The sequence below is a fragment of the Mixophyes fleayi genome, chromosome 4, assembly GCF_038048845.1.
Source record: "Mixophyes fleayi isolate aMixFle1 chromosome 4, aMixFle1.hap1, whole genome shotgun sequence".
NCBI classification, from domain to species: domain Eukaryota; kingdom Metazoa; phylum Chordata; class Amphibia; order Anura; family Limnodynastidae; genus Mixophyes; species Mixophyes fleayi.
In genome coordinates, this window is record NC_134405.1 from 225,426,866 (window position 1) to 225,444,837 (window position 17,972).

The window sequence follows — 17,972 nt, forward strand, 5'->3', positions numbered from 1 at the left end:
TTTTAAGAATAATTGCACATTAAAAAACAAGTATTGACAGTTTACCATTAAGTAGTCTGTATCTATGAAAATAAAAATGAATTGTAATAAAATGTATATAGTGAATAGCATTCTTGCCATGGTTTCAGTTCCAACCAGGGTTCTATCTGTGTGCAGTTTGTAGGTTTTCCCTGTGTTCATGTATGTTTCCTCCCACAGTCCCAAGTGCATGTATTTGTGTGGTAGAAAAATTAGATTGAATGCTCCACTGGGACAGACAATGATGTAAATGTTGAAACATTCTCTGTAAAGCACTCTGTAATATGTTGACACTATATTACAGGATAATAATATCTATAATCACTGGAAAACATCAATATTATTAGATTGCTTTCTGTGTAGATGTTTGTAGTTCCGAGTGTCACTTGGCTACAATAAATAATTACCCTTTGTAATCCATGAAGGTGTTAATGCAAATTCTGTTTGTTGTGTCCCAGATTCTTACAGTCTTATCATCACTGCATGAGGTAATTAGTCTTCCATCTGGGGAAAATCTGTAAATGAAGAAAGATTAGAGAACACCAGAGAGGATGCTGATAAAAGAAATCACTTAAATTGTCTAAACACCTGGTGAGACCACTGACACTGAACAGCGGGGAAACTAGTGCTAATACCAAACTTAATATGAGATCAGAAAGGAGGTCAAAGTTGGATGACAGCAGGTGCACACATTAAATAGGAGACACATGTATGCTGGCAGAAAGGCTTGTTAACCCCTTCTTGACTTTGTATCCTTACAAATCCTTTGCACTGTGCTGGCTTCACTATTATTACGTTTTTTTATTCTTAGTTTAAATATTTAAATGATTATTTTTTCAGGGCACATTTCACAATATTGAAATAATTATATTTTCCCCTATGGGATTATAGGGAAAACAGACAAAAAACTGAGGTGGCCGGAGAGCCTGGTCCCTTTGTTCTGTACCTTTATCTATAAATGGTAGCGCAGCATTAGGACCAGTTATTTAATGCATCTTATTTGGCTCAGTAATACACATTTGCTGCATATTTATAGCAAATAATGGCTTTAGTTGCCTTTAAGAAAGCATGCTGCAAAAAATTAATAAATAGATAAAATCCTTAAATCCCTGTAATTGGAGCACAAACAGACACTGACATTACTGTCATTGATCCCTATGGGAAACATATAATTCATGCACATTTTTAGAAAAAGGCATGGAAGGGTAAAATATAGAGCAAGCAGTATTTATGTCCCATCCTCTTCCTAAAAGTGCATGGACATGCTAGAACACAACATAGTCACTAGGCACTGTAGCCAGTCTAAATTGTCAGATTTAGAAATACAGCCTATTAGACTGCTTTACTTTAATTAATAGTGTTGCTGCACAGCCATAAATAACCTGCTATTAGTATGTTAGGCCACGTTACAGCCAACAAGACTCAACTAAAAGCATTATAAAATAACCAATATACAATAATTCACCTTTAAAATAGAAGATGATGGTGCTAACATTTAACTTTAACCTGAAAACATTGTACTATATCTTAGAGAAGCATGAACCATTATATTTTCCCAGCCATATTTACTGAGAAAATAATCGACAATTTGGCCACAGACAAAGCCTGTCTTATATGTTAAGTCACTTTTTCAATAAAAGAACTGCCATTTTATCAGTAATGTAAGATAGAACCTTTTTGCTTGCATCCATGTACATATTATTTAAAAAAAATAGATGGACAAGCATTTACATTATCAGAGGACTTTCATTGAACTCAGGAAATACAGCATAGTGATTTCCACTCTGAGACATCAACAAGTTGACAAACAGTACAATAGCATATTGCTTCGAAATACCTAACTATCTCTCTTTAACCCCTTCAGTGCACATATACCTCAAAAGTGGCAAGGATGAGTCCCCCACTGGTATTTCCTGCTGGTTGGAGGAAGGGAAAGTGGCAACGTATTAATGACGTAATTGTACTGGTGCACAATGACCTAACTGAATGCGCTGGTGTTCAGTCCCCTGCACTAAAGAAATACTATATAGAGGAGGGAGAGTGCAGTACACGTGCCGATCTCCCCATTCTGGCTCCTAGAGCCTTTCAAACAATGAGGCCCCTGAGAAGTTGTCTGCTGATCAAGTATGTTGGGCTACCCAGATTATTCCTACACATGTTATGCATTTCATTCAAGACAGTGAAATCTAGCAATAAAGTATGAAAGTTATTTGAGAGAAAAAACAGTTAACATAAGTGTTCCATGTTTCTAACATAACACTTTTAAATATGACTTTGATATTGCAGTCATGCTTCTGTCTGTATGTGTATATGAAGATAAGGGACCTGATGCTGAATTGAACATACGCCTACTTGCCGGAAGGAGAGGTCTAACATAGGTTGAGTACAGTACATTCAAATACGGCTGAGGCAGACCAGCACAGAGACGCATATGCACCTGTCAAAAGCTATATCTTTTGCATCTGCTACAGTGCAGGTGCAAATAAATGCCGGTGACAGTTACCAGAGCTAGCTAGCAGTTCCTGATTGTGATTTTACCTCTGAAGCTGCTTTCTGCTTCGATTTATACGCGAAAAGGAGCATTATATCAAGTATAATAGTGAATGGTTTTTTTGCTATCAAAAACGTTGACAAAATGTTAACTCAGTATAAAAATTTGCCATTTTTACAAGTGTCTTTTTTGAGCATAAATTATGGCCAAATCAGCATCAGGCCCTGGATATGCATCCTAAGGGCAATAAAGTAGCCCTACAATTTTCATATGTCACTTTGCAGCTTGCTTCAGACACACACAAGTAAGACCGCACATTGCAGCTAGCATAACACAGGACTTGTTCAGTGTGACAGTCCTTACCTTGCACATCGCACCCAGTTTGTATGCTGGATGAGTGAAAACAGGAAACGCTGATGATGAACATTCCATGCTTTGATTGACTTGTCATCAGATGCAGTAATAATACACTGAGCATCACTTGAGAAGTTAACACTGCGTACAGAAGCTGTGTGGGCCTTAAATATGGTTGATTCCCCTTTGCTGAAAAAAAAAAAGTGATTAAGTTAATTACGCTGCTTCTAAATGAGAGCAAACTGAACTGGAACTAAGTATAAATTTGAGTCTTTTATATGGATGTAAAGTTATTCCTCTCCTTTATGCAGCATCATGGCACAGGTGGGTCAAGTGCATGGAATTTATTGTGCAGTTTCAATTTAGATTTCCATTTACACTGGTTTACTCTTAGGGAGAGCTATAAACTTGTAAGTAAAACTAATGCAATTTTTGGAGGTATTCCCAGAATACCCTAAAGCAGGGTTTCCTAAACACAGTCCTCAGGGCTCCCCAACAGTGCAGGTTTTCCATATCTCCTTGCTGGAGCACAGGTGTATTCATTACTGACTGACACATTGTAACAGATCCACAGGTGGTCCTAATTATGTCAGATGTGATCCAGAAAACCTGCACTGTTGGGGAGCCCTGAGGACTGGGTTTGGGAAACCCTGCCCTAAAGCATATTTGTTTCTCCAACTAGTCTCTCATATGTACCATGTGAAATAGCCATAACAATTAAAAGGATGGAAAAATACTAAAACACTGTTTGAGGTTTACTTTGAACATCTGCACAATGAATGTCTTGATATACAAGCCCAGTATATGAAACTGCAGACTCCTGAACTGAAGTAGCTTTACTATCACTGCTAAGACACATAAAAAATACATATCTGTGCGAGGAAGGATCACTGGTATTATAACAGAATTATATATATTTTTTTTTTTACTCCACTCTTGTACTTACATATTAGGGGTCCAGAGTCTAACTGTTCTGTCTTTAGCAGCTGACGCCACAAGGTGTCCAACAGGAGAAAACTGAACACTAGTCACAGCCTCCTTGTGTCCTATAAATCGGAAAGCTAGTGACTGAGGCTTAAAGTTCCAGACCATGACGAACTTATCTGCTGAAGAGGAGACTGCAAAGGCACAATTATACACAGCATAAGTAAACAAGGGCTCTTGGCTATTGTTTCCCAAACACATGAAACTGCAAAGTAAAATACTATCTCGCTTTAAGCATAAGAAACCAAAAAAATATGAGTTAAAGGTTTGTAACCAGGTTAGGGGAACAGGTGCCATCTCCTGGGGTAGAGTATCAGAGAAGTCACACAAGACCGGGGTTTTGGTACAACTGGCCTCAGCAGGTTTTATAAAGCAGAAAATAAATAACAAACATTTCAAAATAAACACCTTGCCTGTCCAGCACTAACAGGAACACCCTCTCAAGTGAGGGACCTTGTGTCGTACACACACACACAAAATATGCAGGACTTATTGGTCACCGTTTGCAGTGTCTCTCAGAAGGCATGCAACCTCTTCCCCAGGTCTGAGAGATTGAGACTGATCTGGCATCCCTTTCAAATACACCTCACAGGTGCAACCACCAATCAGCCTGCTGTCAGACTAGCAGAACAAAAGACCTAAGCTGGGCCTTGTAAATGGAGACTACTCTTCTCTCTCCATTTACACCCCAGGGACCATTACCAGTTTTTCCTGGAGCTAAATACGCGCTTTGGTAAGCTCTTTCCCATAAAAGACAATCTCCCTGGGGTTTTAGAGCATATGTGACATTTACCCCATTCTTCTGGCTTTCTCAAAAGTACAGAGATCTCTGATGTCACACCCGGAAGTAACCACCACCACGGACATATAGTCCGTTTTGGGTTTCCTAGCTTTCCCTGCTTCTGATAATACCGTTCTCATGATAGCAACGCTGTATCTATATCTCTAATACAGGTTTTAACTCATTCATGTAAAGTAATAATTAAGAGAGATCTCATGCATATGAATCCAGCTCATCTTACTAGCAGGGGGTATATTACAAGTGTAATATAAGAGTGTGCGCTCTGAGAGCAGATACATTTAAATAAGATTCTTATGCAGAGCACAATACTCCTGAAAGGCTGTTATATATGATTATTCTATAGTGTGTTACGCATAAATCCTGTATGAATCTACTCGCAGTAGCGCACAGACACCACATATTAGGTGAACTATCAAACTGCTACTGTTACTGCTTAGATCTCTATGACACAACATGAATATTAACCTATTGAGACATTAGTCTATCGCCACATTGTATACTGTGCAGCAGAGCTCCATGCAGTTTTGATAAAGGATTGAGAGATTATCACATGTTTAAATCTCTTATTACTCTCCTTTCAGCTTGCGAATCTATACCAGACCATTATCAGGGACGCTAGGACAGGTGCTCACTATTAATCTGCACTGATTTAGAGCATCTCCATATGTATACCAAATTGGAGAATAATATATATATCTCACTTTATGATCATATAGCTTATTTATAATCTAGGCTACAGTTCATAAGCTCTATTTTTGCCCATTACCCACCACATCTTGATGTACTACTAACCTATCCAGCGGTGGTTACTGAAGGGTTAACTTATTTTAAATCTATTTTTCTATCCTTCTATGTGTTTTTATCTCTATATTTCGCCAAGTATTACATGTGTTATAATAAAGGCATTTGCCCTGTTACATATGATATACTGACTATTTAAATTTTGGAAACCAGAGTGCCCTTGCTCTTCGAGCTACAACTTTCTCTGCTCCCCTTCCTTTTTTGGACTCATTACTTGAGTTGTTGGTGCACCCCTCCCTACTCGTGATACCATATAATTATCATTTGATATATTATGGAGGCAGGCTTCCTCCCTAGTGCGAACATTACTCTGTTTTCCCATTCTTCTGTCGCAAATTGTAAAATACAATACAAAAGAAAAGAACAGAAATTTGTGAAAGACAAAAAAAACGAAAAATCAATTACCTAAAACCAAAATCATACTGTACCTATGTGCTAGCAAACTAATCATGCAATATTTGGTTATAGACTGTTGACATCTCTAAATTAAAGGTTTGTGTAATTATATGGATAAATGTTCTGACTAAGTTACTGCACTGCCAATGCACTCACATTTTTATGTCTCTTTTAGGTGTCCGTCTCTTTGACAATTAATGTATCTATATCCTTGTATATCATGATAATCTCAGTACATTGTTCATAGCCTCAATGATTATTATGGATAATTCCTGATTAACATTCAACAGTATCACTAAATTTACACGTTATTCCTTGTGGTTTTATGCTGTCCCAACAAACCTATTATATGCTAACATCAAAACACATTGACATAGACATTGGCTACAATCTAAAAACTGTATAAATGTGTTTGTGACAGGTTAAGGTGATTTTACTTCTTAAAAAGTACAGTCCTCTCAGCACAGTAATATTCGACATGATCACATTTTTTCACTTTTTATATATTTGCAATATGATGTACACTTTAGGAGCCACCTTGACTATTAATTTTCACCTAAACATATAGTACACAATTGTTTATATGCAGAGTTATGGCAATGCATGGCAATGAAATAAAATATCTGATGAACAGTATCAATGTTCAATTTGAATTGTTGCCCACTGTTCAGGGCATTTTTATTTTACACCACTTGTAACACTATGGGGCTGTCTGCCCAAAATCAGTGTGCTGTGAGCATTTCTTTAGGATTCAGATCTTACATATAATGTTATTAATAAATGCTTGATTAAAAAAAAATATATATACCGAGTTGTTTGTTGTCTGGACTAAAGTCAATGCATGTGACAGCATCTTTATGTCCTTTGAAGTTACGTTGAAGAGCTGGATCTTCCTGTTAAAAAAAATATATTTAAAAATTTACGTCAGTGCATTATAATGATTATATTGTATAAAAAAGTAGTAAAAAACCTGATTTAACTTTCAGGTGCATTACAAGGGGTTTCTGCACACTCTCAGCCTAAAGCCTGAGTTGAAAAAAAACTATAGAAATGTAAAAAGTGGTTTAGAGTTATATGGGGAAGGTGGCTGTGGTTGGTCTGTAGTAGATTCAGTCCAATCATGTTTTCCCTTATCCCAAGAGGTCACACCCCATCCTCCAGTTTTCAAATCCAGTTCAGCAATCCAATTGCTGTGAAATATAGGGGCAGGGTTCGTTCATACATATGCACTGGAAAACCGGGTGAAAACGCATGAAACACATGCTCTAGTGAAGCATTTTTAATAGGTTTTCTACAGGTTTTTCACGCACTGTGCCTTTGCCAACAGTCTATTGTACCGGTAGTGCATGCTAGCGCATGAGAAATAGGTTGTGTCGTATTTTAAAGTTTTAAGACCATCGGTTTTTAGATAATGATGGTGGGAATAAGTCCATAAGAAACCATTCATCATATTTTAATGGATTCTCTAGAAAATTAATAAACAGGCTTTTCACTGAGAGGATGAAGTTTTAAAAACAAAAATAAACAAATCTAATTCTACAGAAAAGAAAAATCATACTGATACCGGTGTGTCCTAAGAACACATTTTAGATGCATGTTGTTTTTTACTTTTATTTTTCTAAATAAGCTGATTTTGGCAACTGCTTAAGTTTTGTTTTGTTTTATGAAATGCTATGTGTACCATGGTCAACTATTTTATCCATCTATCTGTGCACATGTATCATGATAATCAGACTGACACATATAAACTGAAGAGGCACCTTAAGGCCACTTACCCACTGGCACTGTGTTTGTGTAAAAAAAAATAAATGCAAACAGCATATAAAAACTATGCATTTGCACATAAGGCCAATAAATGATTAATATGCGCTTGGTGCATTCACATGTGTCTGCATCGAGAACGCAAGTGGTATAGAGCATTTCCTATTCATTTAGTTTGGGTTTCCAGCATGTGTGCTACACACAGAATCCCCATTAACATGGACTACCGAATTCAATATAAAATACTCTTACTAACCTACAAGGCCATCAACAAAGCTGCACCAACATACATCTCCTCTCTTGTCTCAAAATATCTCCCAACTTGGCAACTGCGTCTCTCATGCACCCTCATTACGTCCTCCCATTCCCGGTTACAGGACTTTTTTCGGGCTGCACCCTCCCTATGGAATTCGCTCCCTCGCACAAGAAGACTCTCCTCTGGTCTACAAACTTTCAAGCGTTCTCTGAAAACTCACCTCTTCAGACAAGCTTATAATATTCCTCAACCACCCTCTTAACCTCAGTACATTACCCTATTACCACCTGTTACACAATTTCTCACAAGACAACTACCCCCTGACCAACATTGTTGTGTGACAGGATCATTTAGCTTATGAGTCACTTTTACCTTTGCAGTCTGGCTGGACCAAAATGCAAAATATAGACTTAACCCCATGTATTAAACTCCCATTGTCCATTAGATTGTAAGCTTGCGGCAGGGCCTTCTCACCTCTTTGTCTGTTTTACCCAGTTTGAAATTAGTTTACTATGTTTGTCCCCAATTGTAAAGTGCTACGGAATATGTTGGCGCATTTAAAATAAATGATGATGATGATGATGATGAATGGGGAATTTTAAAAATCAAGTACTGTGCCTTCTCCAAATTCCTCAAACATTTACTTACCTGGTTCCCCCTGGGCTGTGGGAGCAGGGGTAAAGAAGATTTGAGCCCATGGAATTGCAACTTCTTCACCTCAGTAGCCCTATTATATTGGTATGGGGTTACAAAAACAAAGGTCCATTGTACTAAATTTAAAAAAAAAAAATAGAAATAAAACACACAATTTTTGTTTAATAAAAACTCCCTCAGATAAACGTATTCCACAGGAAACCTGCTTCTCTGTCCGTTACCCAAGAGAAAACTCCTGCTTCGCCCGTCACCCATGGGAAAACATTTTCTTCTTTTCTTCGCTTGCCATCCAAAAGAAAACTCATTTTTCCATCCAGTATCCATGGGAAAACTCATTCTTTACTTGTTATCCACAGGAAAGAAACAACACGACTGCTCACTAGGAGCGTGCTGTTAAAAGACTAAAGAATCCCACATTAGCGAAATGGGCTAGGCTTAGATCTCTCTCCTGTATCTCTTCTCCAATCTCCCCACTAACTCCATTATGTAATAACCCAATGTTCCCCCCGGGGACTACCCCGCTAGCTTTTAAACAGTGGTCTCAGGCAGGGATCCAGCGTGTCGGCCAGTTGGTGAGTGCTACGGGGGTTCTCTCCTTTACAGAGATCCAATCCAAATGGGAGTTGCCCAATGCAGAGATCTGGAGATACTTACAGATTAAGCACCTTCTGTCACAGGGCCTCCCAAAACAACACATTTCTAGGAGTCTTTTTGAATCTCTGTGTTTCAGGTCACCCTGCCCTGCACATTCCCTCTTAACTATATATAAGCTTTTGGTAGAACATCTATTCGTGTCCCCTCTGAAATTTAAAACAGAGTGGGAGAGAGATCTAGGAGTTGAGCTACAAGAGGCCGATTGGTCCAAGATTTTTCGGGCATCTCACGCATGTTCTCCCAATGTTTCAATTCTAGAAACTCACTATAAGGTAATTACCAGGTGGTACAGATGCCCTGCTCATCTGGCGAGGGCCTTCCGTGGGGTGCCCGACACTTGTTGGAGATGCAACCGGGGTGTTGGTTCTCTTCTGCATATTTGGTGGGATTGCCCCATGTTGCAAACGTTTTGGTCCCGGGTGGTAAGCATCACGTGGAAGCTGCTAGGTAAAGACATACCCAACACTCCGGTGTTCTGGCTGTTAAATAAAGTTGATATGCCCCTATCACTTTTTAAAAAATCTCTCTTGAAATTTATTATCTCAGCAGCAAAGGCAGTAATTCCAGTGAAATGGAGATCCACCATGCCTCCGAGTATTCGGGACTGGTCTAATAGATTGGAACACTATAGGGTCATGGATGAGATGCACCTGTCAACCACAGACTCGTTTGAAATGTATTATGCTATCTGGGGCCCATGGCTAAACCTTTTAGACTCTCCTGAGTCCCAGATTTCAAATTTGACTGATTGAGTGGTTTTGTTCCCACTTTTGCACCCGAAGATTCGCTTGGTTGGGTGGTCCATCTGGATTTGTGTTGTACCAGGCAGATTCACAACCTACTAGGCTAACAGAGCTTTAAACTAAATTGAAGTTTTAAGTGAGGATTTTTTGCTACACCCCCTCCCCTAAATGTGGTTTCCCCTTCCCTTCTTTCCCTTTTCTTTGTCTGTATGTTGTTCGTAATATTGTTACTAGTAGATTTGTGTATGGTATGGCATATCTCTTTTACAGGTCTTGGAGTACATTTTTGGACTGGAGCCAGGATGTCATTCTTTCTGTATCAACAGCCTACCATGCAAATTTGTTGATTGTGCATCTATAACCTGTCTATGTTTACAAAAACCCAATAAAAATTGAATTTAAAAAAAAGAAAAAAAAAAGACTAAAGAATAAATTGAGAAATGTCAAAGAATCACAAGAGTTTTTCCACACTGGCCACTTGTAATTGCTTGGTGGTGAGGGAGAGTCCTTGAGACTTCATGTTTTGATCACAAATCAGTAGAGACTAATTAAATCTCTATTTATGTTAGGAGGGAAAAAACAATTAACAATACTGCAGTGCTCCATTCATTTCAATAGAGTTTATACATGTAACGCACAACCCAATTGAAAGGAATTGCTCATTGAAATGAATGGGGTAAAAACAGCAAAACGTTGTAACCTGCTAATAGGATTGTTCACAATGCACTCCCACGCAGATGTATGGACTTTTTCCAACTGCAATATCATGCTTTGAACACATTGAAATGGAGTAAGCAATGTCCAAAAACCTGTGCCGCAAAGCAAACGCACAGAGAATGCATATATGGACACACAGGGTCAGATTCAATTGGCCATGTTACTGTCAAAAGTAACGCAGCCGGCGCACCATTGCCGTTAATACAGTAATTTTAATCCGGATTACTGCGAGCAGAAATCAGCGTTAAACATTACTGTACTAACGGTAATAATGCGCACTATTACCGTAGTAACGGTAATGGTTCGCTGGCTGCGCTACTTTTCACAGTAACGCGGCCAAGTGAATCGACAGAATAGAAGGGGTTTTACTTTCACATGTGCTGTCATAGGCAAATAATAAAACTGCACTTTTTCATGTTTTGCACAAATCTGTACTGTGATAACATTTTAATTACAACAGCAAAGTCTAATAAGTGGAAACAACAGACATCACAAATGCAACACAATTCTGAAGAAAAATATTTTTTGTATCCATTTATAAACAGATCAGTCACTAGCAAGTCAAAAATACCAGAAAGAAAATAATAGGAGCACAATCATTTAAAGGAGGGGTTTCCCCTTCCAAACACGGGTGCCCCTGAGTTTTTCTGGCCCAAAGATAAAGAGATCAAAGTCCTGAAAATGGCTCCCCCACCCATATAATTCTTAGCGCTAGTTGCCAGGGACTGGAGTGTGTGCAAGTTGTGACAATATGTGCCTGAAACCTCATGGGTCTCCCGCTGCAGCACTACAAGAAAACCTACCAATCACAGTGTGCAGTGAACTATGAGCTTTCAGGTAACTCCAGAAGATCAACACAAACAGAATTCGCTCCCCTGCAGTTTTGGAGTACATGCAGAAGGTAGTCAAGGAGTAAAAAATTATAAGAAAGGACACTGTTACTCGTTAAGAAAAGAATGCCAGAAAAAGGTGCCAGAACACAGGTCCACCAATTTTGTTTGCATCTTTTTTACTGCTGTGTTTAATCAGTTAATAGGACCAACTCTTAATTCAAAAGGAAAATAATCAGTACTTAGTACATTGGGAAACTAGTATTAATTATTTACTCATAAAACTGAGATGAGACCACTCTGATTGGAAAAAAACCACAAAGGGGTATATTTACTAAACTGTGGGTTTGAAAAAGTGGAGATGTTGCCTATAGCAACCAACCAGATTCTAGCTTTCATTTATTTAGTGCATTCTACAAAATGACAGCTAGAACCTGATTGGTTGCTATAGGCAACATCTCCACTTTTTCAAACCCACCGTTTAGTAAATCTAGCCCAAAGTATTTAAAAAAGTAGTCATAAAATTTAGATTCTCAAATTCTTCCAACACTTTGGACTCAAAATGTCATGATTACCGATAAAGGATGTTTAAAATCTATGATGTGCACAAGGCCAATTTATGCAATTATTACAGTACTTTAATTTTGTCCAATTTCAATAAGATACATGTAAACATATATTGTGATTGAACTACTAAGAATACAAAGAGTAAGCTATTTTTTTTTACTCATCACAGAAGATACAATGTTCATGTGTATTTAGCCAATTTAGCAAGAAACCACATTCTGGTTTCCTTGGTGTCGATCTCAAGGTTCAATGGAGATACATGCTTAACAAGACAAAACCTCCCAGCGCCAACTGACATCACACGCTGTGGTTTTAAAGTCCTGAAAAAAATAACCATTTTAAGGCCTTTAGGGGTCTATTTAACACACTGTAAAAGACCAAAAATACAGAAAAGATCATCTATCTCATATAATTTATTCTTCACTGCTAACTAACGCCATCTCAGAATGGCATTAGCCTATCTGTCCATTTGGGGTCCAGTGAAGCCGGAAAGGCTTTGCATGATTCCCCGCCAGCTTAAATCCTATGTGCATGTATGAACTTTAGCCGCGCATCTCATGTTCTGCAATCATCGGCATTGCTAGACTGCCGGAAACTAGTAAAATCCGTTCATGCAGGAGGGGGTTCTTTGCCTGGGCTCCTTGAGTAGCCCTAGTATAGTAATGTCATGGTACTACATTATGTATCACTGCAACACATAATGAATGTTACTGCTGCACAACAGTAAATAGATTTCTTCATATTATTATCTATGCAGCTCTTCCACCATTTAAACCTCAAAGAGAAGTTTGTGTGATGGGCATCTGTTTCTTATGCACTGCAATAAATACACAGTATAAATGCTACATGATACAACTGTATATTACGATTCAACTGCATAGTTGCCAACTATCCCTAATTTCCAGGGAATATCCCTACATTTAGAGATTTATCCCTGGAAAGGTTCCTATTTTTGAATGTTTACCAAATACACAATGTAGAATGGTTTTATCCTGTATATTGGATGCAATTCTCAATATTGAAGTGGAAAATGTAAATACATCGTATCATAGATTACACTATAGTTAGCATGTCTTTAATGGGATTGTATTATTCCAAGGCATGCCTAGACAGCAATGGTGGGGGATATTTGGGCCCTCCCCACTAGAATGTTACTAAGTGCATGGAGTCCCACAGCACTTTTGTCCCCTTTGCCAGCATGAAGGGACTTTAAGACCAACACAATCAGAGTGGGTAGTTCTGTTTGGACTGTAGCGCGTGTGCGGGCATTTATACAGGAACCGCAGCGCAACATCTAGCGTCCAGCTATACACCCTGTCTCTACCTCTTTTCTCCTCTTCTCCTCCCTTCAGACTCATTACTGGTCGTGCCTGACAGAAAGTGAGTGCCTCCCTCATGGTGCAGAGTAAAAGGCGTTTGATACAAGTAAGTTAGCTCTACTGTCTCCATTTTTCCCTCCTCATGTGTGCCTCTCTGCCCCCTGCGTGCACTGCTTCCCCTCCCCATGTGTGCCCAAACTGTTTGTGTGTATCTGTCTTACATTATGGTTGCCTGTCCCTTTCTCTCTCCCTCTTTGTGTGCATGTCCAGGGCCGCCTTCAGAAATCATGGGGCCCAGTACGCGCCCCCCCGCAACACATACTTACCTGGGGGCCCGCTGTCTTGCAGTCCGCTGGTCTCCGCTACTCTGTCTTCAGCCACAGACAGATCACATGATCGCAGGGGGAATGATTCCTCCACCCCTGCGATCGCATTCTGGTGCCTGGCTGTCACGGTGAAGGCTGAAGACAGAGTAGCGGAGACCAGCGGACTGCAAGACAGTGGGGCCCCCAGGTAAGTATGTGTTGCACTGTTGTACCGGGCCCCCTGGTGAGCCCGGTACAGCAGTACCCCCCTGATGGCGGCCCTGTGCATGTCTCATTTGTCCCCCCATCACATTTGTTCCCCCTTTTTTTTTTCCTATGAGCCCCCACAACACACAGTTCTATTGCACCACACCTTCTAACCCCTTGTCTTCCACTTCTCTTTTCACACCTTTCCTTCTCTTCTCCTGAATGTGGTAGGCAGCGTTGTTAGCTGCCGATAAGAGGTGACGTAAACGAGCAAAAGCAAAACCGCGCCCAACGCCACATAACTGAACTTGAGACTGGAAATGATCCTGAGGCTGGCGGGTAAGCACAATATTCCATTAATAACTCGTATAGGCTTTTTCTTCAGAGCGTTACCTCCAGGTATAATACTGCTCTTGCTGGGGGTAACCCCTACAGGAGGAAAGAATGCCTTAGCACAGGAAAGCCTATTTAACACAAAATACCTGTTCTTTTTTTGCCATCTCTGGATGGCGATAACAGATTAAATACTTTTTTTTTTAAATGCCAAATCCATATATATATATATATATATATATATATAGCACACCTGGGCTTAACAGGATTTTAGCAGGCACACTGATAGAAAAAATGGATTGGTGATTAACCCTTAACTCTTGCGCAACCTTTAACTCACATGCACCAGCATGGCATGCTTGAACATGTGGTTCTACAGCAGCTGGAGAGTCCATGGGGGTAAGATGGTAATGTGACCTACAAGGGAGGGAGGGGTTTGGAAGCCGCCCACCCCTAAACAAACAGTATAGATCCATCCCTGCTATACAGTACCACACATGATTAGCTTAGATTATTTATGAACTCTTGTCCTCAAATAACCCCAAGCCCCATGTTTTGGCCATTTCTCTCTGAGGGAATGGGTATGATTGGGTAATAGATGAAAGGGGTTGGAAAAATACTGGCTCATATTCTACTCCCCAGCAGCAAAGTGTCCCTGGAAATGATTTTAATGTGTTGGCAGCTATACAAAGAAACCACCTCAGCAAGATCTATGGAGCAACGTTATTTGATAATGCAAGCAGTATTTTAGAGCAAAATCCATGCAAAGTATTCAACTTTTCACCATGTAACATGAGAACAGTCAAAGTTTTTCAAGTTTATAGTATTTATACACATGAGCGTATATTAAAAAAAAAAAAAAAAAAAAAGCAGCATTGCAGAGTATCGGCAGATTACACATTACCAGCTGTCAGACTCTCACCATAACAGACGCCATCACAGAGCGGCATATTCAAAAGCACATCATCCAAGTCATGTGACCGGACCTGGGAGTGACGTCATTGGACCATGTGACTGCACGTTGTTGAGTCGGGGAGAATGGGAGCTGGACGTTGTAAAGCACACAGTAGAGGATTTCGTTCTGCTTCACGTAACCAAAGTGTTGAGAAGTAGATAGACCAAGGCGGAGAGGATATGTGTGCTGTGTAATGTGCTGCAGAGTGTATTGTGGACCTGTGTGTGCTGTTCTACAGTTATAGGAAAGTGTGTGTGATAAGTACATCTGGGGAGAGGGAGTCTGCGTGGTCTTTGTGCTATTAGGGGGTAATAAGCTATGTTAGAGTGACACGGTGACTAGTTCACAATGGAAGCTGCAGTCATAAGCTGAAAAGTGATAGTTACAGCTACATACCCTCTGGTGTTAATTTCAGGCATTTTAATGCTAATACAATGCATATAATCAAATTAGCAAAAAAAGGTTCATATTTAAGAATCTATTTGGTATGGTATGTTACCTAGTGTAATAAATTAGATCAGAAAATAGGTGCATATATATCTAATTTACCTCTAAGAGGACAGTTATTTAAAAAGAGGGAGATGTACTCTATGCTCACCTCATTAATCAAGGGCAGTATATAATATATAAGCTTATGTATAATTAGCTATACTATAGCTAATGCTATAGCATAATATGACTACATATCTATATAATGCAATGTATATGCTAATCAGCTATAAAGAAATCGTAATCACTAAAAAATTTAACATGTACAGCAGTATTGAAAAAAATAATAGATACAAACAATGTAAAAACGGTTTATATAACAATAAATAAGTGATGTTAGGCTCTTACATTTGTGATAGCATTCATAAATGCTGTTGCTTTAGAGGTGACACACCAAGCAGAGTATTGCTACAGAGCGCCAAGTACAGACAGTCCTCTAGAACGTGCAAGAGACTCCCTATTAACACTAAATACAGTTTCTTTAAGGCACCCCTAAGCCAAAATAATTACCAAGTAGTCCCTCCGCCTTGCTTACCACTGGCCCTGGCCGCGGCACCCCTGTGAGATCGCTGCGGCGGTGCACAGTTTGGGAACTACTGCCCTATACTATAGGTGCTATATATAGGCGTATGAAGCAATATGGCATGTGAGGGTATATATGCTAAATGTTGTCATGCCATAATATTAAGGAATATGATCTGCTTAATTACATTTATTGTGTGAATTACACAAAAAGATAAAAGGTAGTCAGGTCTGTATACATCACTGGTGGCCAACCTGATAGATTTTAGAGGCCACACATGTGGTCTCATCCCTTCCAAATGGCAGCACAATATATTTAGGATACTTCTATGTGTACGTGATTGTGATGTGCTCGTCATAAGTAAATTGTACTTAAACTGGAGCAAAATAGAGCATTGTGGAAGTCGAGTAATTGGATGGAGTCATTTCAATTAATAACCATCAATTTCATTTAACTTTATGTGAAAATATGCGAATTGCATGCTCTGGTGTGGAATGGCTAATTTAGCAATAACACGTGCGAACACTTCTGGATAGACTTACACTCACATTCACGTAAATAGTTCACCTCAATAAAAGGTTCCAACATGCAGTCTTTTATAATCAAATGTAATTGATTAATAGTTTTAATATAATAATGTTAAAACCACTTTTTTGATATCTAGGGTTCAGGATATAGGAAACATATCATGTTTAGTGTCATTTTAATCCACTTTTTTACCACCAGACATCCGCTACAATCGGCCTAGCGATCGCATCTATGGATGATAGAGGAATAATGATCAGGATGATATTGTGTGTGTAATGCAAATAGACCAGTTTAAACTAGCTTTTCGGTGGGAAGACACGTATGCAGCTGTTGGAGAGTTGACCCCCACCCTTGGAGGGCATTGTTTGAACCGACCTATGACCTGCATTACACTGGACTGTCCTGAATCCTGAACCTATGGAAATATGCCAAGACATCACTACTGCTTTTTTATGTATCACAAACTGTATATAAACCAGGCTCTGAGTTCACTATACAGTCTACTTTGACCACAGACTTCAGGATTGAATGACTGTATGGTGGCTCCAGAGCGCTTGCGTATGTATCGGCTGTACTTATTTTATTGAATTGTTATTTGTTGCATCTTGCTATTAAATCTTTTTATGCGTTGGATCGCAGCGGACAATTTTCATTGATAGCGATTAGACGAACATAACATTCACAAAGAACATGACAGTTACAACTAATAATGTTTTAATTGTTTTCACCATCGAAATATTACATTTTAAAATCAATTGTGCATGCAAAAAAAAAAACTATTTTTACATTTTATTCTTATTTTGCTTGCAGTTATGTCAATCCATTGATGCTTTGTGACTCTTCTGCTATTCTGACCTGGCATTATGGAACTAGCTCCGCTACTGGCATGTACTGTGACCTCAAAGCAGATGTAAATGCTTTCTAATGGTGCCCAAGGAAGGATTGTAATAGGTGGCTTTTATCTATCAATATTGTGGAGCACTTCAATCGCAATAGAATCTCGGACACTCAGAGCCAAGTATTCCCATGCAAGAGTTTTGAATAAGGGTACTTAGTATCTGAGGTCTGATTGGCGGGCAGGTTAAGGGAACATTAAGTCAAATGAAAATGAATTCCAAAAACATACTAGTAGGTTAATTGGCTGTTACTAAATTGACCTTAGTCTTTCTCGGTCTGTGTGTGTGTATGTTAGGGAATTTAGACTTAGTTCCAATCGGGCAGGGACTGATGTGAGTTCTCTGTAAGTGCTGTGTAATTAGTGACGCTATATAAATAGCTGCTGATG

General features: G+C 39.1%; 1 protein-coding gene across 2 annotated transcripts in view; it reads right to left on the bottom strand.

The window, feature by feature from the left end:
- The window catches only part of POC1B (POC1 centriolar protein B), an 84,075-nt gene extending 68,882 nt beyond the window's left edge, over window positions 1-15,193 (bottom strand). For both annotated transcript variants that reach the window (XM_075209381.1, XM_075209379.1), the window contains exons 1-5: window positions 15,115-15,193; window positions 6,655-6,739; window positions 3,810-3,981; window positions 2,873-3,052; window positions 426-533 (exon numbers count right to left, since the gene is read on the bottom strand). In XM_075209381.1, the coding sequence (XP_075065482.1) occupies window positions 426-533; window positions 2,873-3,052; window positions 3,810-3,981; window positions 6,655-6,739; window positions 15,115-15,129 (560 nt within the window). In that variant the 5' untranslated portion in view covers window positions 15,130-15,193. The remainder of the gene's footprint in view (window positions 1-425; window positions 534-2,872; window positions 3,053-3,809; window positions 3,982-6,654; window positions 6,740-15,114) is intronic.
- Window positions 15,194-17,972: the final 2,779 nt, after the last annotated feature.